General features: G+C 43.9%; 2 protein-coding genes across 3 annotated transcripts; one reads left to right on the forward strand and one right to left on the reverse strand.

Annotated features, from left to right (window-relative positions):
• Positions 1-4,117: 4,117 nt before the first annotated feature.
• LOC103630076 (uncharacterized) lies at positions 4,118-4,840 on the forward strand. The gene has a single exon (NM_001149262.2). The coding sequence runs from the start codon at positions 4,186-4,188 to the stop codon at positions 4,543-4,545; it is 360 nt and encodes a 119-aa protein (NP_001142734.2). The 5' UTR covers positions 4,118-4,185; the 3' UTR covers positions 4,546-4,840.
• A 1,681-nt stretch (positions 4,841-6,521) lies between these two features.
• LOC100276587 (uncharacterized) lies at positions 6,522-23,160 on the reverse strand. 2 transcript variants are annotated; one of them, NM_001351688.1, is made up of 4 exons: positions 23,030-23,160; positions 22,833-22,927; positions 22,646-22,736; positions 6,543-6,782 (listed from the first exon to the last, which is right to left on the reverse strand). In NM_001351688.1, the coding sequence occupies exons 1-4, from the start codon at positions 23,053-23,055 to the stop codon at positions 6,752-6,754; spliced, it is 243 nt and encodes an 80-aa protein (NP_001338617.1). In that variant the 5' UTR covers positions 23,056-23,160; the 3' UTR covers positions 6,543-6,751. The 2 variants fall into 2 exon arrangements, with proteins under 2 accessions (XP_020395086.1, NP_001338617.1); XM_020539497.3 differs by lacking the exons at positions 22,646-22,736; positions 22,833-22,927; positions 23,030-23,160 and adding exons at positions 9,436-9,605; positions 9,700-21,790 and having other exon boundaries at positions 6,522-6,782.
• Between the last annotated feature and the right edge of the window lie 514 nt (positions 23,161-23,674).

Here is a 23,674-nt window from a genome sequence, read left to right on the forward strand (position 1 = left end):
ACAGAATTCAGAGAAGCGGCCTAATTTCAGTCTGAGTCCACCTGGAACGAGACCTGAAATGGACCAAACCAGTCTAACCGAACTGAACCAAACGGGCACTAAGAGCATCGCTGCGCTGGTACAAAACAGCAAAGGGGGTGCATACATGTAGTCGTTGGGAAAGCACAGAACACGCCATCGTGTGTACAACCATTCTCTACGACATTGGTCTTCACCTCAATCATTTGCCCACCACCCTGGAACGTCAAATCAGCAGAACAGGCCATCGTCGAATCAGGTGGTGGAGAAATTGACATAGATCTCATCTGGATCCCACGGATCAATTTCGCTGTCTCCAATGGAATTACGTAGAGTCATATATGCATGTATTATTTTTTACTGCTTCAAATGTTGGATAGCTTGATATATCTAATAAAATTTTCCATTTCATCTTCAAAACACCGAAGGGACGCTCGATATGATTACAGAGAGAGGAGTGTAATTGGTTGAATACCTCTTTACTTCCACTTGCCGGTGGTCCCGCTCTAAACTCTGGCAAATGGTTTATATAGTTTTTTGGATCCAGTATTTGCATTTAATTGCAACCAAAATCCATATAAACCTTTCAATAAATCCAATTTAATCTTCAATTGAAGTCTTGAATGGTGCAACCCTGTTGCTATCTTATATTTTTCAGCTATGTTGTTGTAACCACGGGTAGTCATGATGCCATTCAGCCTATTACCGGCATTGATTTCTTGGATACATATTTCACAAAAAAAAACTCTAGTGTTCTCAAAAGTCCAAGCCGCTTTGTCATAAACTTCATTCTGATCAAAATTTAAAACATGTATGCAAACGAAGTTTAGAAATTTTAAACATGTACGCGGTTAAAGTCATGTAGAACAATAGGAAAAAAAGGAAAGGAATTTACATTATTTCCAATTAGTGGTTCAGCATGCGGTTCATCTTCGATGGGTTGCAAATCATCATCATGAATTATATTAGATCGTGGAGGCTTGTATGCGCTCCCACGTCCGCAACCACGAACAGACCCTTGCGAACCTTGTGCTGGCTGCTTTCCACGTCCGGAAATAACATCTACAAAATAATATCTTCTCAACACTGGAACAAACAAGTGGGGCTAACAAGAACAGGTAAACGTAACACGACACAACTTGTGAACATCCACAGTACACCTGCGACACGATCCGTAGCTTGGTCCTGTGTGGCGAGGTTCGCGGTGGCGAGGCCGCGCCCAGCACTCACCATGCCAACACTAGCGGCGACGAGCCCTCGCCCAGCCCTACGCTCGTCCTCGACGACCTCGGGTAGTTCTGGCGGCGGCCCCTGTCGTCGCTTGCGACGTCATGTCCCCCTAGCCGCACGCCAGTGGTGGTGTCGAGCCCTCCTGTGCCTACGAGTTTGACATCTGTAGCCAATGTCGGTGTTGAGGAAGTTGCTGCACTTTCTTCGTCTTCTAGGAACACATTAAAATCCAAGTCTCGCCGCAAGGTGCTCCTATACTTTAAGGCTGCCGCCAAATTTTTCTCGGCGTCGAGATTGTCCATGGGGGAGCCGGTCCTAGGTCCACACCGGTTTTAGTGGTAGGTAATAGAGATTCTGGACAAATCTAAGTGCATATCAGTTTCAATTTCTCTTCATATGCCTACTTGTGCAATTTCAGCATTTCATTTATGCTCTGATCTAGCAATTTTTCGTACATCACTGTGATCCCAAAAAGAAGTTAGTGAGTTACCTGTATATGGCACTGTCAAATGGTAAAACAGCCATATAACAAAGGATATGTTGATTTTTTAACTAAGATGCACGTCTTTGGAAAGTGTTGAAGTTTAGGAAATTTTATTCTAATTTCAGGTGCAAAGATGAATAACTAAGGTCTCAACAACAGAAAAGCAAAGCGATTTTTTATCTTTTCAAGTTTTTGGAAACATGAATTAGTTTAGGCTGAATTAAGAAAGCACACACAGACATAGATTTTCAGCAATCGTTCGAAGGAATTAGAAAGCACTAATGCTACATTTGTCGATGGTCGGGCAGTAATGAAGCTTTAAAACATGTTTGTCAAAAGGAGGGATGGGAGGTTTTTAAAAAATATATACCAATAGAGCATGGTTATGGTGGAGGATACATTGATTTGTTAACTAACGTGTACGTTGATTATTTACAACATGAATGAAGCATGATAAATATAAACATTATGAAACCGAACTAATCGTCCAATAATGCAGTGGCGCAGAATTGAATCACAAGCAAAGGAAAAATACATTTACCTCTTTGGATAAACACTGGATGTACGATTTTCTTGCATGTACTGGAATCCAAAAGAGATTGTTGGTACAAAGTATTAAAAATACAGTGTTATTCCCCTCGGAAACGCAATGTTATTCCGCTTGTTCTTTTGCTGCAAGCTACGTACCTGCCGATGCTCCTGCTGACGGTGTTGCCCTGCCCCTCGGGCTGCGACTCCGCGAGGACCTTCTTGACCACGGCCCTGGGCTTCTCGAACGGCGGTGTGGACTCTCAAGGAGCGGCGGCGGTGTGGACTCCTAGGAAGCGACGGCGGTGTGGTAAGATGGACTTTGAGATACCGACGGGTGAAAAAGAGAGCGCTAATTAACGTAATTTCAATTCACATAACTATGAGTAGTTGGTCTTTTATAAAAAATAACCACTGTATTTTTATAATAGTAAAGATCTACCCATTGTATTTTTATAGTCTACATAATCTTGCGTTGAGTGTTCTATTTCTCGTTAGTAGCTTCACTATGTTTGTTCATATCGTTTTTCACGGTACTAAGTGAGAAATAAATTAAAAATTAGATCAAGGCATGCGTTTCTGCATACAAGTATTACTTTATCTTTAGTTTCTATAATAAAATTTATTAGACTAATTTTATAGACTATTCTCTACTAAATGTCACCACTCAATGGAATTCAACGTATGACATGCTTAGTTGTGCTTTTGAAGCATTGGCCCAAGAGGATACTCAATATAAAAAGCCAACTATAGTCACTGTTTAGTTCACGTATTTATAATGTAATGAGTAACAAATAACGTTAAATCATGTTTGTTTAAGTCTAATCGTAATTAGATATCACACTAGTAACCGGTATCGGCATATTCAAACTTATTATCATCGGTATTCGAATGTGTATTGTTATCATTACCGTTTACGTTATATTTCGTGAACCAAACAACATCTTAGATGTGTTTCAGTTAGCGCTTATTTATGTGTGTGTGGGGGGTGGGGGCTGACGGGACTATACCCCTGTTTGTTTCGGTTTTTTGCAGCTTCTGGCCACCAAAAGTTGCTGCGGACTGACAAACACTCAGCTTTTCAGCCAACTTCTATAAAATTCGTTTGTGTAAAAACCATTCAAAATCAACATAAACATATAATCGGTTGAATCGTCGCAATAGTAGTAATCCGTCACTTTATAGATCCTGAGCCTCATGGACAACTTTATCTTTCTCCGCACGTAATACTACTGATACTCAGATTCTCTACACAGCTAGATTCTTCACACAGCTAGATTCTCGAAAAAGCTGGTCAGAAAAAAGCTGAACCAAACATCACATATATGTGTGGTTTACTTTGTATCTAGTCTTGCACTGTTGCTCCCCCTGTTGTGCTTTATGTGGAATTTGTTGCTACTAAATTCTGACGTACCAAATACTATTTTTAAGTTGTAATTCTACTAGAACCGATGTATCTAAATTGTACAACGGTGTAAAAGTTTCGAACAAAACTTTTTCTTCACTACTAGTACTAGGAATTAACCAGTCATTATCGATTTGTTCCCTTCTAGAAGACCTAATTTCAGACGTGTGGTCCGTGGCATTAACCGCTCCGGAGTGCATCACCGTCACGGCAGAAGAGACAGGGAGCACCGCACGAAGGCCGCGGCCCACAGCCTGGACCCACGCGCCAGTGACCTAATCCCACCCAGAAATAAGCAACCGTTTACGCACCGCGTTTAACGACGCGGACCACGTGTCCACGCGGTGGTCTTATCCATCCGTCCGTGTCCGTCTCCTCCCCCATCCGCTCCGGCTCCCTCCCTGCTATAAATACCGGACCGACCCTAGGCCTCCGACAGCAATCAGCAATAATCTCGCCGTCTCATCGCAAAACCCAGCGCCCCAAAGCGACCCCACCGAAGCGTCCCAGCCCGACCGGAATGGCGATGGCACCGTGCGCACCCGCCTCCGTCTCCTCCTTCCCCGCCCGCCCAGTGCGGGCCCCTTCCGCTGTCCGGCCGCGCGCCGCCGCGATCCGCGCCACTGCGGCGGCGGCGGAGGGTGGCAGGTGGTGGGCGCCGCTGCTGGGGTGGTCGGGGAAGGCCGACTACCTTGAGGCCCCGGCCCCGGTGCCGGCGGTGCTGCAGGATGACGACGCGGCCGCGGCGCGCAGGCAGTTCGTGGGGGGGCTGACGGAGGAGAAGGCCCGCCAGCTGCGGGCGCGGATGGCGCAGACGGAGTCCTTCCACGACGCCATGTACCACTCCGCCATCGCCTCACGCCTCGCCCGCTCCGCCTAAACCGGCCGGCCGGCCGGCCAGCTGGCCGCCGCCGTAGATCTAGAGCTCCGCCCGCTTTTGTGTATACTGGTTTCGCCTTCATTTTCGGGGATGTCTTTGTTTCCACTACCCCATTGTCGTCGTCGTCGTCGTGGAGCAGGAGGGGCAGGGATCTGCTGGTTTTATGAGGCGCCCTACCCCTCCCTCCCATTGTCCACCGCGGCGGCCGCTCCGGGATGTGCCCGATCTGCGCAGATCCGCGAAGCGTTGCTGCAACCTACTACTATGTACTAGTACTGTTACTCTTCAAAGTTCCCTCTCTTATTAGTTGTTGCTAAATTAATGCTCCAATGTCAGATGTGGTAGCGTGACAGATACTATTTGGTTTTCCCGAGTCAATCATCACATCGACATATCTATAATAATTCAACTAGTAATCGCAGACACCGACCTCCCATCATTAATTTAAGCCAACACGCTAACCAAAACTCGATCGATCCAGTGCACCATCGACGCCGCAGATCTGTCCAGCAAAAATGGAGCAAGTGGCCGGCCCGTGCAGAAACAGCAGATTATTTTAGCCAACATGACGTGCTTATTAAAGCCGAGGGAACATGGAATCTTTCACTATGAGTATTCGCTAACAACTGAAAAAATATCATTATCAGAGGGGGGCAACTTTTTCTTTTTGCAATATTCTTTTTTTTTTCTATAAACCGCAGGAGCAGCATCCTTCAAAGCTTAACATGTTTCAAGCAGCAGACAGTTGTTCAATCCGTACCAGCGATGAGAGATGTCAAAGACCATTCGTGAAGAATAACCAAGTCCAAACCAGTTCTTCACGGCTTGACGCGTAGCCAACTAAACATCGCTACCAGATCAGCTGTACAATGGACAAACCTCGCCGAATGCCAGCGATAGAGCTCAATGACGGTGATAACAAGAACCGAACAAATGCTGCAGTTGCATCACGCCCTAAGGATGTCTCCAGCAACGTTTCTCTGTATCCGTCTTTTACAGAGTCTCCTTTACAGTCTCCTTTAAAAGATTATATTCTCTATATCTCCTTCTTTCCAACAACGTCATCTAAATCACGTCATCTATACTCAAATATCTATATTAAAGACATTTTTTATTTTTATTTTTTACATACCTATTTATCATACTCTCAAATATATTGTATATATTTTAGTTTTACTAAACCGTTTATTTAAAATATTCAAATAGATAGATGACCGTTTAGAGAAACTCTAAATATAGAGAATCCAGCAGCGTTCTCTAAATTTAGAGGACCGTTTAGAGGACGCTGCTAGAGAGCGTAGAGAGTTATTTGATCCTCTATATTTAGGGTACAAAACCTCTAAAGACCTTGCTAGAGCTAGCCTAAGTTTGCAATCTATCTTTGTTTCATATTACGTCATATAATCATCACCCCGTTTCTTCGACTCAGTGCTAGGTTAGGAACTCCAATTTTACAAGGTATTTCTATTTTTTTTAGAAAAAACTAATTTCATTTTCACAAGGTATTTCTATTTTTTTCGAAGAACAAACTCTACAAAGCCACCAGGAAGCCAGCCGGCCCATCGTACTCGTTACCTAGTGGATGTCCTCATGTTTTCGCTTTTAAGACTCCCAACCTTAAATCAACATCAGTTCAATCAGCCGGATCACACTATAGTACTCCCCGGATCCAAAAATAATATTTATTTTAGCTCTTACTTTTTATGTCTATATTAAATAGACCATAATAAATCTAGACATAAAAAATACATAAATTATATAGATTCATTAATTATCTAAAAGAAATTTTAATTTGGGACGGAGAGAGTAATATACTATATCATGGATACAATCGAAATTACAAAATTAGCCAACACGAGCATGTAAGGAATCGTTTGGAAGCTAGAGGATTGAACGGGATTGAAGAGGCTAAAATCCTCGGATGATATTAACCCTTTCAATCCTCTCACAATCCTTCGGCTCTCCCAAACAAGCACTAAATGGAATACCATCGCTGAAAATATTTCTCAATCTGGAATTACTTTATTTGCTCAACCATTCCATCCTTTTGCCAAACATAATAGCAAGACCAAAGAAAACATATGGGTACATAGCACACTAGTTAGTCTGAATTGCCATGTCAGCTCTCATCCAACAATCTGGAATCCCGATGGAATCAAATTTTGCTACCTGAAAACTTATCCCCTCATCCTTCGAGGGATGCCCATCATTTGCTCTCCACATCATACAGTTCCGATCTGAAAAGACAAGAAGAAATCACATTAGTACGTCCAGGTCAAATTACACTAGCGTAGACCTTCACTGCCAAAAGATACTACGTGTTTATCCACGTGAAGAAAGCGTGTCTGTAACTTTGTGCATGTGGACAAACCGAGAAACGTGGAAGCTGCAAGAACAAGTTTAATAGGGAATGCTAACGTCGCCATCTGGGATGGCAGGTCGCATCGACAGTGATAGAAAAAGATCTGGAAACCAGTTTGCACAAACAAGATCAGCATGAAAATATGGTGCCAATTCCGGATAGGGACTACGTAGTACAACTTTGTGGGTTCCTCTCACATAGCTTTAACAACTAAAATAATAAGGTCTTCAGAAAACAGCTATAAATAATCAGAATTATCTTCATCAAGCAGGTTTATCTGTAACCTTGAGTACATGGACAAACCAAACATAGACAACGTGGAAGTTGCGATAAATGGGTCAATATGAAAAATACTTTGCCTATCCATCAGGCATGGCAGGTCAGCTGAAAAGTACATCTTATCATTAGCATATAGGAAGATATGTATTCATGCACAATCACAATTAAATGGTACTACCTCCGTTCTCAAATATTTGTCGCCCGCTAGTTCATTTTTGAACTAATGGGCAACAAATATAAAAAACGGAGGAAGTACAGCAGATCTGTTCACAAACATTGGCAATGCAAACCAGTTTGCACAAGCAAAAACGACAATAAAGAAGGGATACCTTTCAGACAGAAACTGTCAACCTATTTAGGTCCACTCCCTACCTTTCTATGTAATGCATAACCAGGATGCTATTGCTAACATTTACATGTAACGAGCACTTCATAGTAGGTGTGAAACTAGAAGTTCCTGTCCCTCGTTCGACACTCACATTTCAACCTTAGGTTCACACATGTTATATGAAGTGTTAATCGCATCTACAATAACATAAACAGGTAGCTCATCATGAGAGGACAATTAGACTATGGTTTGCCTACTGTCTTGACCAGTGATTACATTTCGTCCGACTAATCGCGATTAGTTGGTCTAATCAGTTGTTAGTGCTCGATAAGAGGTAGCGTTTCGATCAGGGTAGCTGATCGCCTTTATCGTCCACCTAATCGCGATATGTAGCGATCAATCGTCGTGTTGGGCGATCAGCCGATAAGCGTTGTGGCAGACCGACAGTCCAAAAGCCATTTTAGGCTTAAATGCTGTCTGGACAGATATAAGAGGATGTCATCTTATCAACTTCCTCGCAAATAATCCAGCAGGGACTTTTTTATGTGCTCTATCGATGCATCCAGTGAGATAGCTAATGCCAGCATGTTGGCAGATTTGCTAGAGCAGCAAATTGACAAAATTGGTAGGGAAAATGTAGTTCAAGTGGTCACTAACAATGGAGCAAACTTCAAAGCAGCAGGGAGGCTCCTTATGGACAGAATTCATCATTTGTTTTGATCACCATGTGCTGCCCATTGCTTAGATTTGATGCTGGAAGACATTGGGAATATTAAGTCCTTCAACACTTGCATCAACCAAGCAAAGAAGGTGTCTCGGTTCCTATACAGGCATGGAAGACTCCACAAGAAATGAGAAGGATGTTGCAGAAGAAGCTGAAGCTACTGGCGATCATTTCATCTAATATAGTTGGTGGTTATGGTCCTGTAAGCTGTAGACTTGCTGTTGCTGGTGATTTCTATTTTGCATTTTCATAATTCATACTGCTAGTCTGCTACTATGCTGGTCAATATTCATATTTCATAATTCTAGTCTCTACTCTATATTCAAAGTTTCTAACTTCTATCTATTATAGTATATATATATATATTAATGTTTACAAGTCGTCCGACTAATCACGATTAATTGCGATTAGTCGGGCTGGTCGCCTAGAAGTGGGCGATTAGGAAGACGACGTGATTAGGGTTTCTAGTCGTCCTAGTCGTCCGACTAATCGTCGACCTGGGCGATTAGTAGTCTGGTCGAGCACTGTCTGGTCGTTTTTGGTCGTTGCAGTTTTGGACTTTTGGTACTGGGCTTCCCTCTGGTTTTTGGCCCATCTACAGTAGCCGCCCCTTCAAAAACCCTCCCAGCCGCCAGAACATTTCCCAGCCGCCAGAAAACCCTACTCCTCTCCTCTGTCCTTGCCGACGTCTCTGCTCCAGCGGTCCAGCCTCCAAGTGCTCCAGCCGTCCAGCGGCGTCAGTGCTCCGGCGTCTGTCAGCTACTCAACTAGTCAAGAATTGAAGATGAGCTCGTCATCTGAAGGTAGCACTTGCTCTCCCTTCTCTGATTATTTCCAGTCTCCCTTCCCTTTCCCTTTGTTACCTCTGCAGCGCCCGGAAGATAGCAGTAGCCCAATACCCAGTAGTAACCGTGCATCTCTGTTTGTGTGTTTGTGTTGTCTGTTCAGATTTTAATGGTGGCTGTGGACGTGCAGAAATGCAGTGTTTATATAGTCTATACTACTCTATTAAGACTCTAACGTCAGCGTCCACACTTTCATTGCCCCCGCAGTGCCCCCGCCTCCCTCCCACACCCGCGCATGGACCACCTCCCTCGCCACAGGAACGCCGCCAGCTCGAGCCCCGTCGTGCCTCTCTAACCTAACAACCTCACTCGCCACAGGAGCGCCGCCACCCCCCACCAGTTATCCACTTACCCCACAAAGTCCTCCGGCAGCCGGAACTTGCGCACGAACGACCGCGGCGCCGCGCCGCGCTCCAACCGGATGTATCGGCACCCTTCGCCGTTCATGTCCTCCTCCTCGTCGCGCTTCCGCTTCCCGCTGCCGCCCTTCATCACCAGCACCCGGTCCTCCTCCAGCGTCACCTGAAACACAAGCGGATGCGGTTGGGGTCAGTTGCTGGCGCCCTGGACCCAACGGAGTAAAGGGACCACGCGCCGCAGGTGGCAGGTGCGGTACCTGGATGTCTGACTTGGAGAGGCCGGGCACGTCGAGCACGAAGGCGTACTCGCGGGGGCTCTCCACTATGTCCACCGGCGCTCCGCCGCCGCCGCCGAGCCCGTGGACGTGTCCGTGGCCGTGGTCGTGCGCCGCGTGGTGGCCGGTCGACCGCCGGTCGCCGTCTGCAGTGGCGAGGCGATCCAGCACCTCCGGCAGGTGGAGGAGGCTGGTCACGGCCGTGTCGAACAGCTCCGTCATGGCTCTCTCTCACTCACTCCCTCGATCTAACTGTGTTCGCGTGGCGAGATCTGCGTCGTCTTCCTTTGCTCTGGCTCTGCGATGTGGCGAGGCGGTGTGTGGAAGGGGTTTGGGGGTACAAATTGAGCGGCACCGAGAGTTCGACATGCTTCGACAAGATCTAAATTAGAACGGAGGAGCAGTGTTTAGTTGAACGTACACATGTGAGATTAATAGGGAATGAGTGGATTATGGATGAGACAAGTGCATCTGATAAAATTCAGTAATTCACGATGATTCGACAAGTGAGATTATGGAGGTTCGCGATGAAGCACCGGCAATGGACTTTATTTAGACAAGTGATGCCCAAGAAAATAGGGGTAAACTGACACAGCTATCACTTGTATTACTTGCCCTATGCGCGAAAGAATCTGACACAGCTATCACCCATGAAGATTTCCGGTTAACTTGTGGAATCGGACTTCATTTGAGACAAGACAACAATACCAGCGTTGAGCTTGCCACTCGGCCATGGCACATACGAGAACACGAAATGATCAAGTAAGAACTGAACTGAATGCACTAATACAAAAGGCTGACTTGTGTTCGCTTCCTTGCTCCACAGGAAGTATAGCTGATATACAAATCGAGATTTATGTTCCGTGGCATCGCACTAATACAAAAGGCTGACTAGTCAAGAATTGAAGATGAGCTCGTCATCTGAAGGTAGCACTTGCTCTCCCTTCTCTGATTATTTCCAGTCTCCCTTCCCTTTCCCTTTGTTACCTCTGCAGCGCCCGGAAGATAGCAGTAGCCCAATACCCAGTAGTAACCGTGCATCTCTGTTTGTGTGTTTGTGTTGTCTGTTCAGATTTTAATGGTGGCTGTGGACGTGCAGAAATGCAGTGTTTATATAGTTAATATATAGTTATATACATATACATATGTCCTTAAATCTATAGGACGACTAACGGACGACCAGAGGTCGACCAGGACCGATTAGGTCGACTAATCGTCGCCCTAATCGCGATTAGTCGCCTGGTCGCCCCTCTCACTCGACCAGCTGGTCGCCCGACTTGTAAACATTGTATATATATACTGTTATATACAGTGTTATATATCAATATATAATGTTATACACTTACATATATATATATATATGTCTTGGGTCCTGGCGATTATGTGGACGACTAGGGTCGATTAGGGCCGACTAATCGCCCTAATCACGATTAGTCGGCTAATCGTCTAGGCCAGTCGATCAACCGATCAGGCGATTTGAAATCACTTGTTACTCTTGGAGGTTGCCACCTCCTAGACAGCTTGGTGGTGACTCCATCGATCTCTTCATGAAGATTGTGAAGGAGTCGCGGAGGAGATTGTGAGGGCTTCGTGCCTACCTCGCTGGAGCAGCAAAGGCGACGTTGGTGGAACCGAGGTATTGAGTGTTTCATTTTCCACTTGGCTCAAATATCAAGTCGTGTCTTGATATAGGAGCAAGTGAGAGCTCGAAAATCACCGAGATCACGGGATAAATTTGGGTGTCTCTCTTGTTCTATTTTCTCTCTTGTTCTACTGCAAGTACTTTTGATTAGTTGCATTTCCCTCCATTCTTATCATCTAGATTACGTGTTCTCCTTAGTTTGCAAACCTAGTATAGCTCAACATAGGCTAGAGAATTTATATCTCTTGTCGTATTGATTAAATTTCTCTAGTGTTTGTGTTTTTAGTCAAAACCGTCTATTCACCCCCCCCCCTAGCCGGTGTCCTAGATCTTACAGGTTGTATCGGAGCCGAGGACTCCATTATTTGTGGATCTAACCATCCCGGAGTTGGACAAAATGGCTCGTGGAAGCAATATGCATATTGGGAAACCACCGCATTTTAATGAAAATAACTATGACTATTGGAAAATAAGAATGACATTGCATTTGAGAGCGATGGGAGAAAAGATTTGGAGAACTGTGAGAGATGGATTTGTTGTACTCAAGCAAGATGAGCCAATAGGATCAAAGATTCTCACAACCGCTCATGAGATTTGGACAAAATTGATGGAAATTAATGAGTTAACAACCATTCTGAAGAGTGCTAAGCTTTATGTGTACAAGGGCAAATTTGAGCAATTTATCATGAAGGAGGATGAGAGCATATCCGATATGTTCAACCGGTTGAATGAAATTGTTAATTAGCTCAAGGGTTTTGGTTTGGATGTGCCGGATGTGGATTTTTCTCACAAGTTTCTTAGGTCACTTCCAGAAAAGTATGACACAATTGTCACTATGCTAGTGGAGTGATTTGAACAACACTGCACCAACCGAGGTTTTGGGAGAGACATTTTCAAGAAATCTCATGCAAGGCAACAAGTTTTGCAAAGAAAGTGAAAGGTGAATCAATAGTTCTCAAAGCTAAAGCATCAAAGGTCATTGAAAAGGAAGAAAGTGATGATGAAAAGAGTGGGAGTGAAAGTGATAAAGAAATGGCTCTCTTTGTGAAAAGATTGAACAAGTTCATGAAGAAGAAGAAAGGTCAACCAAGAAGAGATCAATTTTCAAGAAGAAATGCTTTCAATAATAGAAAATGCCAAAGGGGGAGCTCGGTCACATTGCCATGAATTGCCCAAACAAGAAGGACAAGGTTGTGGAAGATAAGAAGAAATTCTACAAGAAAAAGAAGGATGGCCAAGCCTATCTAATTGAATGGGATTTGGATGTAAGCTCGGATGATGATGATGATGATGATGATGATACTTCATCCAAGCTCAACACCGACATCGCCATCAAGGAGGCCCCTTCACTCTTTGGGAGCTTCTTTCAGAAATAGTGTTGCAGCCTGAAGTGGAGGATAAGCATATTTTTAGTATTGCGGCAGATGGTAAATACTCGGCTAAGGCGGCATATGAAGGCCTCTTTGCTGGATCAACGTCCTTTGGTCACTATCACCTGGTTTGGAAAACCTGGGCACCTCCAAAGTGTCGGTTTTTTCTTTGGTTGGTGGCTAACAATAGATGCTGGACTGCTGACAGGCTTGCAAAGAGAGGCTTGGATCATCCAGCTAGGTGCCTTTTTTGTGACCAGGAAGCTGAAACTATTGACCATATCCTCGTCTCCTGTGTGTTCACAAGAGTGTTCTGGTTTACTCTTTTTAAACCGTTTGGGTTTCAGAGCCTGACTCCCCAGCCAGGACATTCTTCTTTTATGGCTTGGTGGGAGCAGATTTCTGGGTTGGCTGCTGGTCTCCCTGGTAAAGGACTTAATTCTCTTGTGGCCCTAGGAGCTTGGATAACTTGGAAGCATCGTAATAGTTGTGTTTTTGATGGTTGTACTCCTAGTCTAGATCTGTCCATTAAGTTAGCTAGGGAGGAGAGGCAGTCTTGGGAGATGGCCGGGGCTAAGGGTCTTTCATACCTTGCTGCCCTAATTCCTGGAGACTAGGGAGTTGTAGTTTGAGTTTGATGGATTTTTTCAGTTTCCTGTGTTTCTGGCCTCCCTGAGGAGGCCGTGTAATCTGTCCTTCTGGACTTTTCTCTTCTTCTTAATATATTGAGGCGCAGTTCTCCTGCGTTTTCCAAAAAAAAATGATAAGGTAAAAGTCATAAATGATTTAAATGATGTTTATGATGATGATGTTGATGATCTTGATGATGGTTCTTATGATAATCTAGTAAAAAATTTTGGTGAGACCGACGACTACACGCACAAAGACAAATAAAAGTTTAGGACCTTGAAGGAATTGTATAAAAACCTTCAAGTGCCTTTTGAGGAGCTAAAGACATCTCACAACAATCTAAAACAGAGTTGTGAAAAGCTTGTCGAAGCTCAAAACTCCTCTCATGTGCATGAAACCGATGTGGTCACCATTGATGTTGGAGTCAGTTGTGACTTACTTGATAGTCCTACAAGTGAACCACATTTTACTAACACTCTTTGTAGTAAATGCAATATTTCTCTCATGAATGATAATGTTGTTTGTGATGAATCACAAATTATTGTTGAGAATGAGGTGTTAGTAAGAAAGGTCAATGCTCTAACTAAAGATTTGAAGGTGACACAATGTTTTCAAGTCGGGCGACTTGCTGGTCGTTCTGGCTAACCGACTTGGACAATTAATCGTGATTAATCACGATTAGTCGGAGGACTTGGGCAATTAATCGTGATTGGTCCAAACTGACTTGGACAATTAATCGCGATTAATCGGACGACTTGAAAACATTGAAGGTCTATGGTGGCAAGGCCAAGTTGGATTTCATTTTGGGAAGCCAACGCTGCTCACTTAACCGTGAGGGCCTAGGGTATGTCCCAAAGAGAAAAAATGCTTTTGCAAAGTAAAAGACCACATTTGTGAAGAATGTGGCAAGGTGTGTCACAAGTGCAACAAGAAGGGACATATCAAGAAGGATTGACCTAAGTACAAGAATGTATCCTCCACTCGCTTTGATCATTGCTATATTCTTACTCATAATGCTAAGGGTGTTCATGCGAAGTTTGTTGGTACTCCAATTGTTGGCAACAAGAAGAAGCCATTTGGGTGCCAAAGACCTTGGTCACTAACATCCAAGAACCCAAACAAGTTTGGGTACCTAAAAGAGATTGATTTCCTTTTGTGGGTGAACTACAAGGCGGGAGGGAATTATTGAGTGTTGGATAGTGGATGCACTCAACTCATGACCGGGGATATAAGGATGTCCACCCAGATAAGTGAGGACGATTGCACAAGTTACGATACAATCACTTTTGGAGACAATAGCAAATAAAAGGTTTGGGTAGAATTACTATTTTCAATTATCATTCTATCTCAAACGTGCTTTTGGTTGATTCATTAAATTTCATTTTACTATTTGTTGCTCAATTATGTGATTTAGGCTTTATTTGCAATTTTACCGTTGATGATGTTCTTATTACTAGTGTTGATGGTAGCAATTTCATGTTTAAAGGATTTAGGCATTAGAATCTTTATTTAGTTGATTTTTCATCACATGAAGAAAAGCTTACAAATTGTCTATTCTCTAACGCTTCATTAGGTTGGTTATGGCATAGAAGTCTTGGTCATGTTGGAATGAAACAACTTAATCAATTAACCAAGCATGACCTAGTCTGCGGCTTGAAAGACGTGAAGTTTGAAAAAAACAAATTATGTAGCTCTTGTCAAGCTTTTAAAGCGCGAAAGGGCATCTAGCTGAGTTGGTTAGGTGGTCTAAGTAGCACTCCTCAGGTCCTGGGTTCGAATCCCCGTGGGAGCGAATTTCAGGCTGTGGACTGTGGTTAAAAAAATCCCCTCGTCTGTCCCACGCCAAAGCACAGGTCTAAGGCTCAGCCCCGGTCGTGGTCGTTCTCACATGGGCTTCGATGCCGCTGTGTATGGGTGGGGCAGGGGTTCGGGGGTTTTCTCGACCTGTGTGAGAAGGTCTTCTTCTTAATACAATGCCCTGTCTTACCTCCCGCAGGTCGAGTTTTTTTTTCAAGCTGGAAAGCAAGTGAAAAATACTCATCCAAATAAAAGTCAAATATCAACACATCGGTCATTGGAATTACTTCACATGGTTCTCTTTGGACCAACATCATTTATGAGTATTGGTTGTAATTCCTATTGCCTTGTGATTGTAGATGATTATTCTAAATTCACTTGAGTTTATTTTCATCATGATAAATCAAATGTCTTTAAGACATTCAAGTCTTTTGCTATATTAGCTCATATCAATTTGAATTTGATATCAAGAAAGTTAGAAGTGATAATGGATAAAAATTTAAAAATGCTATAATTGATGATTATTATGATGTCAAGGGTATCAAGCATGATTTTTTTTCTAAATATACACCGGAACAAAATGGTATTATTGAAATGAAGTATAGGACTCTAATTGATATGGCTAGGTCAATGCTTGTGGAATACAATGTGTTGAACTTTTATTGGATCGAAGCTATAAATACTGCTTGTCATACTTCAAATAGATTATATTGTCATAAGCTTTTGAAAAAGACTCCCTATGAATTACTTATTGGTAAAAAGATAAACATTTCATATTTTAGAGTATTTGGTTGCAAATGCTATATCTCGAGAAAAGGAAGTCGGCTCTCTAAGTTTGAGAAGAAATGTGATGAGGGTTTTCTACTTGGGTATTCATTCATCAAATAGCAAGGCTTATAGGGTTTTCAACAAAACTCATGGTATTATTGAGAAATCCTATGATGTTAAGTATGATGAAGCAAATGGATCTCAAGATGAAAGTGAAAACCTTAATAATGTTAGTGGAGTTCACTTGAGGAATGCTATTAATATTATGGCTATTGATAAAATAAAGTCAAGAGAAGATGATGATAACATGGTTGTTATTTCATCCTCTTCAACTCTAAATGAGGAAAACCAGCAAAGTCAACAAAAAATGAAGTTTAAGATGCTCATGATCATGATACTTCAAGTCACTCGGTTCCTCCTCAAACTTCAACAAGTGACTCTCACATTGTAAGGATCCATCATTCTACTGCAAAGGATCACCCGGTTGATCAAATTGTGGGTGATATAAGTAAGGGTGTTCAAATTCGCTCCTGTATTGCTTCATTTCGTGAACATTTCTCTTTTTTATCTTGTATTGGTCCTAACCGTGTAGATGAAGCACTACTTGATGTTGATTAGGTGAATGCAATGCATGAGAAATTAAACAACTTCACCCGAAATAAAGTTTGGGAGCTAGTTGAAAGACCTAAGAACCACATTGTTATTGGTACCAAATGGGTGTTTCGCAACAAGCATAATGAAGATAGATTGGTAGTGAGGAACAAGGCAAAATTAGTGGCATAAGGATATACTTAAATAGAAGGATTGGATTTTGGTGAGACATTTGACCCCGAGGCAAGATTGGAGGCAATCTGGATTCCTCTTGCTTATGCTTGTGCTCACAACATTAAACTCTACCAAATGGATGTAAAGAGCGCTCTCCTAAATGGTAAGATTAGTGAACTAGTGTATGTGGTGCAACCTCTCGGTTTTGAGGAACCCAAGAAGCCTAACCATGTGTACAAGCTTTCTAAAGCTCACTATAGGCTTAAGCAAGCTCCACGCGCTTGGTATAAAAGGCTTAGAGATTTCTTGCTTTCCAAATACTTCAAAATTGGGAAGGTTGACACTACATTGTTCACTAGAAGAATTGATAAAGACGTATTTATTTGTCAAATTTATGTTGATGACATCATTTTTGGGTCTACTAATGAGTTGTTTCACCAGGAATTTAGCAAAATGATGTCAAAAGAGTTTGAAATGTTAATGATAGAAGAATTTAGTTTTTTTTCTTGGCCTTCAAATTAAACAATTCAAAGATGGTATTTTTGTGAGTCAATCTAAATATTTGAAGGACATGCTAAAGAAATTTGGGCTAGAAGATACCAAACCGATCAAGACTCACATGGCTACAAATGGTCATCTTGACTTAGATGAGGGAGGTACAATTGTTGATCAAAAGCTTTTTCGCTCTATTATTAGTAGTTTGCTTTACATTACCGCATATAGGCCCGATATCATGTTTAGTGTTTGCATGTGTACTCGATTTCAAGCTTCGCATAGAGAAGCTCATTTGAAAGCCGGAAAGAGAATTCTAAGATATTTGAAACATATATCCAATGTTGGTTTATGGTATTCAAGGGTACTCAATTTGAATTAATTGGATATTCGGATTCCGACTATGTGGGATGCAAGGTTGATACAAAGAGCACCTCCGGTTGTTGTCAATTTCTTGGAAGGTCTCTAGTCTAATGGTCATTTAAGAGGCAAAACTCGGTCGCTCTCTCTACTGCCGATGCAGAGTATATATCGACGGATCGACCGATAATTGTTGCGCTCAACTATTGTGGATGAAGCAAACTTTATTGTACTATGGGATTTCTTTCAAAAATGTGCCACTTATTTGTGACAATGAGAGTGTCGTGAAGTTGGCTACAAATCCAGTTCAACACTCAAGAACAAAGCATATTGATATAAGGCATCATTTCTTAAGGCATCATGTTGGTAAAAGGGATATCTCATATGTTCTATTGGATTCGATGATCAATCAGCGAACATATTCACAAAACCTTTGGATGAATCAAGGTTTTGCAAATAAGAAGCGAGATGAATGTGATTGATTTCTCAAATGTAGCTTAAGTCATTTTATTGCCTATTTTTCAAGAATTTTTTTTCTAATATGATCTTAGTGCTTTCATGTCAAAATCTTGTATATTTTAGTTTAATATGTGTTTATGCATGCATACTAACCCTTGGATCAGTCAAAATGTCCATATTTGAGCAAAGAACCCTATTTAAATTTCTGATTCAAAAAAAAGGTAGAGATTGAGAAACTGTCTGCTAGGTCCCGGACCGTCCGGTCCCTGACCGTGGACCATCCGAACCACCAGGTCCTGGACAGTCCAAGATATCAGGTCGTGGACCGTCCAGGTGTGTCCCGCGGACCTTCCGCGACAGGTAGATAAGTCGACCAGAGACAGAGCAAAGGTCATTTTCAACTTGTAACCATTCTCTCTCACACCAAAGCACCTAAGTCTCTTTTGTCGATTGTGAGCGGGCGAAGACTTGGATTCTTCTGTGGACTATCTAGGAAGAAGTTTGGCACTCAGCGCAAGATGTCTTCCTCTCAATATTTCAAATTTCATTGAAATTTTATCAGTTTACTCGAGTTTAGGATGCTCTAGGGTTTTCTCTCTGACCTGAAACCGGGCAGTGGATTCATCAAATTTGTTAGGGGAATTGATTGTGCTACTCTCTATGATCATGCTGCTAAAATTTGAGATAGTTTTGTTGGTTAAATTGGTACAGACCAAAGAAAGTTTGAATTAGGCGATTTTAGACTTCAAAGTCGCCTCTGCAGGCGCGCGGACTGTTCGGCTTCAGTAGTGCGGACTGTCCGGCCCCCTAGCGCGGACCGTTCGCCAGCGTCAGTTCAAAACATCTTCATTCCATGCAATATGTTGTTTTCACTATAATATTTATTGGATATATTCTTTGTGCGTTACGGTGGTCTTAAAAATCTCCGACGAAGATGGTAGGGCGCTTCGTAATTAGTGCTTCAAAGCTCCACAGGGCCAATGCTGACATGGACTATGATCCTGCTGCAGATATTGAGTCTCAGTCTTCAGTAGGGGGAAATGTGTCTCTGGATAAAGAAGATGCTCCACAGAGGCACCCAGATTTTAATGTTGGTGTCACAGGATGGACCTTTCCCAAGAGAAGATTTTCGATGGCAGAGTACTCTTCCAAAAGGACAGTAAATCAATACTCCCTGCTCAGTGACACTAACATCCCATTCTTTCATACTCAGCTGCAATTCGATGTTTCTAGGGAACTTTGATGGATACCTACTTCCACAAGTACTAGGTGATTGATTGGGAGTATATTCAGAATGAGATGGTGATGGAGGGTTTAATTTCCAAATTCAAGGCATGATGGCTATATGAGTTTATGGGACAGAAGACTGCCTACAATGGGATGGCGGTCAGACAGTTCCTTGCCACTACAGAGATTTGACATTGAGGAGAAGACAATTATCTGTATGACAGGGTTTAAGAGGTTTGATGCAACCTTTGTTGAGTTTGTTGCTGCAAACAGTTTGGAGTATGACTTGGTCTCGGCTGGTATTGATCTTTATACTAAAGAAAACTTTGAGAATTATGTGCAATACTATGAGCCTGCAAGGTTGGAGATTGCCAGGAGGTTTGGAGAAACCTCAGGAGTCAGGCACCATCCAGCAGTGATCAACAAGATTGCTAGACTCACTATCCTTTCCAAGAGTGGGGACAAGAGTAACATTAGAGATAAATTATGGAATGTTATCCACCATGTGATGAATGTTGAGGTAATGCATGTTGGGAGGGTTTTCAGGTATGCTCTCGGAGCTGTAGGTGTGAATGCTGCCCTCCAAGGTAGGCGGGTCTTCAGTTCAAGGGTGTTTGTTGTTTTCTGCCTCAGACCCGTTGGTGTTCTCAGCTGTGAGGGGTAGGATGTTGTCGGCGAAGGTGACTTTGCCTTTATTGGAAGCGAGGGTTGCCTTCATGGCCTAGTCCGAGGAGGAGTTGGCCCTGGTGGTTACTTTCTTAGGAGCCATCGCAGGTTGGTCTTCGAAGCAAGCACGGTGGGCGCCAAATGTTGGGACTGAGAGCAGTGGGCCCAAGCACTTGGGAGCAGTGTGACAGATGGCAAACGGGTGGCTCAATAAAACAGTAGGCAGGGAGCACGTATGTCTTGTTAAGCGTATCTTGTCTAGCTACAGTGCAAGGGGGTATTTATAGGGTAGCCGAGGGTAGGTGACCTAAATACGTCCATGCCCCCTTTTACCTGCTACATTCCCTGAATATGTTGTACAACGGGGTAATTACAGAGTTGTACGCACATAGCCCTAGTTACACCAATTTCTCTACCCTCAGCAACCACTGACAAGTGGGGCCACCCGGGAGCGGCGTGGGTCTCCTTCCAGGCCACAGGTATCACTATTGCGAACCCGTTCTTGGTGATTGAGGCGAAGTCGTTGGGGCCTTCGTCAGGAGGAGGTTTTCCCGCAGCCCTCGCTGAGAGGGGCCTTCGCTTCCTTGATCAGCCCTTCATAGGACGCGGGCCCTCGTCTTCAGCCCCCGTGTTGGCCTTCGCTCTTTCTACGACTGAGGGGACCTCGTCGTTGCCTTCGCCTTCAGCCGCCACATTAGCCTTCACCTTAGTCTGGTCTTGCATTCGGTCAAGGTTAGTTGTGGCCGAAGAGAGTTTACAAAGTTGTCGATCGAGGTCTGGTTTCGCCTTCGCCCTAACACTCGCCGAATGCATTATTGTGGAGCGGTGGTCCGAAGCGGTCATTGCAGAGCTCCTTGAATTGGGACCATGTCAAGGTGGTGTGGTCGCGCTCCACCATGAAGTACCATGTATGTGCAACTCCCATGAGGTGGTAAAAGGCAAGCCACACCTTGCCATCCTCCGGCGTGCGTTGGCCCCAAAAGAACTGCTCGTAGCGATTCAACCATCCGAGGGGATCTTCCTTGCCATCAAAGGTTGGAAATTCTAGATTGTGGTAGCGTGAAACACCAAGGCCATCAGTATGTGGGGAGGTATAGACTCGATAATGTGACGGTTGTTGCGGCTGCATGTGGGGGGGGGAAGACGGCAGTGGTGATGGTGAGTGTGGCATGGAGATTTGGTGGATTGGCAGCGACTTGGATGGAGGTGGAGCCGTGGACAGTGGCGGTGCGGCGAAGGCAAATGGTGGCGCTTGCGGATGTCGCTGGGAGCTCCAAAATTCCGCCATAGCCTGGAAGGCCACAGGGACACCCCAATGGGTTGGAGATGGGGGAAACGATATGAACAGTGCGGTCTTCGATCTCTATGACGTGCAGCGACAGGTTCAACACCTTGGTGGCGAGATCGGCGATCACTTTGGTCATGTTGTCGATCTTCTGTTCCAGGGTTGAATTGGTGGTTGTGGCAGCATTAGCGGATGCGATCTCGCTGGACGTGTCGTCGGATCTCGGCATTTCTGATACCAGATTGGTGTCTTCTACTGCATAGATTATACTTGTGGTTAATCGTTGGCTGGGGCAGTAGACCAACGTCTGTGTTGATCCTGCTTAGCTTTATTCTCCAAAATCTTATTTATATCCCTATCTCAATCTAATCCTATACTAATAAGGCCTAATCTATTGGCCCATTAAGGCCTAGCTAGTCTAAGCTGTTTTGTTCCCCTGTTGGGACTCTTGGTCGAGTCCTCTTTTCCTGTTCCGGCGCCCATATGTGTTGCCGACCATAACAATAACTAAGATCTGGATTGCACACAACAGTGTGTAAGTATACCAGCAGTATGTAGGGGTCAGCTTTTAATTTTAGATGCATCGATAAATCGTCCTGCTTGTTCTGAAACCTTAAGTATGAAATATGAACACTGGAAAAATATAATGATCTGTAGTACCTTGTTAAATGTTAATACTGCTCGTAAATCACAGCATGCCAAGTCACTAATTTTTCTCGTGGGAAAACATAAAAAATATATTATCATAATCACCACGATGCTGTTATATATATATATATATATATATATATATATATATATATATATATATATATATATATATATATATATATATATATATATATATATATATATATATATTGTCAAGTTCATAAGATCATATTCTGACAAAGTCTTTTTCTTTCATTTTTTTCTAGAAAATCTCCTTAATGTGATTGCTTGATCTCCTCCTCCAATATGATTGTGCAGTATTGCATTGTCATACTACTCGGGACCTCACAATGACGAATTCTGCTCTCTATCACTGTATGACATACATATGCCATATGACATGGCCACTTTCATTGTGGTAAAAAAAATTACGTGCAGTGAACAGAATGTTAGTTAGATTTATGTGCAGTGAACGGAATGTTAGTTCCTTAGTGTGCACCATCGAAATCATACTAGCTTCGCTATTTCCCTGTTGATTTTAGTAGGTAAAAAAATTCTAGCAAACTATCCGGTGCACATTTATTTGCCTTACAATTACACAACATATGCTTGAACAGTTGAGCATTGCAATGCACGCCTTATTGCAATGACACGAAATTACAGATGTTCCAATCAGCATAAGCATTACCAGGTAAGCATGAATAGCAGAAGCGCGATTCGCAGCAACCAGAATTGTTTCTTTTTTAGCAATCGACATCTAATAAGAACAGGGGCACATGGAGAAGCAGGGAAGCACGTGTGTGTAGGAAAACGTACATGAGGTAGGCGCCGTGGGCGAATGCGCCGGCGAGGACGCCGTAGAAGAGACGGTCCCTCACTACGGGATTGTGCCGCAGCCCGATCCTGACTGCCCCGTTGAACCACGCGGTGAAAAAAATCGAAACACAAGTCAGCAAACGCAGCTAGGGAAGGGGGGATTGCGGGAAGGGCGCGGAGACTGTACTGAGGGGGAGGACGGGGGCGTAGACGAGCGGGAGAAGCAACATATACGGCGGCTTCCGTTCATGCTGCGGGGGGCGCCTCACCGCCGCCGGATCGCTGACACGAGAGGACGATGCGGGTGGGTGAGATCGCTAGGGGGCGGAGCAATTGGGCGAAAGTGAAGGCAAATTGAGTAATAACAGGCTGTAGATAGCTTACTCGAATCGGGAGGAGGACGGCGCCATGGTCCCGCCGGAGAAGACGAGATCGGCACGGAGGAATAAACCAGGAGAGTGAAGATGAAGAGAAGGGTCTGAAGGGCGGCGCTGCGGCCAACTTTTTTACAATTTATTAGTCTTTTGTGTTATATTTTAATAAAAATGACATTTTCAGTTTTGTTTTAAAAAATGGATTTTTGGTCGACGCAGTACTATTGGCGTCTAGCTAATACGGGCGGACCCTAATCTCTACTAATAATTAAGATCGCTCTGTAGATTGCCCCCGCCCCATAAAACCCCGCGCCCACCTCCGCCCACCTGCGCACGCCGGAAACCTCGCCGCCAAATCCGCCCACCACCGCACAGCTCCGCACGCCTGCGCACGCCGGAAACCTCGCCGCCAAATCCGCCTACCTCCGCACAGCTCCGTTCGCCTGCTCCCAAGCCGCAGTCCCGCCGCGTCCCACCTCCGCCCACCTCCGCTCGCCTGCGCACGTCGGAAACCTCGCCGCCAAATCCGCCTACATCCGCCCACCTCCGCTCGCCTGCTCCCAAGCCGCAGTCCCGCCGCGTCCGCCGCGAAATCTGCGAGCCACCCTACCACCATCCCCACGCCGCAAGCCCGTCGAGACCGCCGCGAAAGCCG

Source organism: Zea mays, chromosome 6 (assembly GCF_902167145.1).
Source record: "Zea mays cultivar B73 chromosome 6, Zm-B73-REFERENCE-NAM-5.0, whole genome shotgun sequence".
Taxonomy (NCBI): Eukaryota; Viridiplantae; Streptophyta; class Magnoliopsida; order Poales; family Poaceae; genus Zea; species Zea mays.

Excerpts from the sequence above, each read along its gene's own strand:
- LOC100276587 (XM_020539497.3), bottom strand. The coding sequence starts at position 9,939 with ATGACGGAGCTGTTCGACACGGCCGTGACCAGCCTCCTCCACCTGCCG. Across the intron at positions 9,606-9,699 it reads TCTCCAAGTCAGACATCCAG|GTGACGCTGGAGGAGGACCG; the intron begins GTACCGCACCTG and ends CTTGTGTTTCAG. Across the intron at positions 6,783-9,435 it reads CTGCCGGAGGACTTTGTGGG|ATCGGAACTGTATGATGTGG; the intron begins GTAAGTGGATAA and ends TTGTCTTTTCAG.
- LOC103630076 (NM_001149262.2), top strand. The coding sequence starts at position 4,186 with ATGGCGATGGCACCGTGCGCACCCGCCTCCGTCTCCTCCTTCCCCGCC.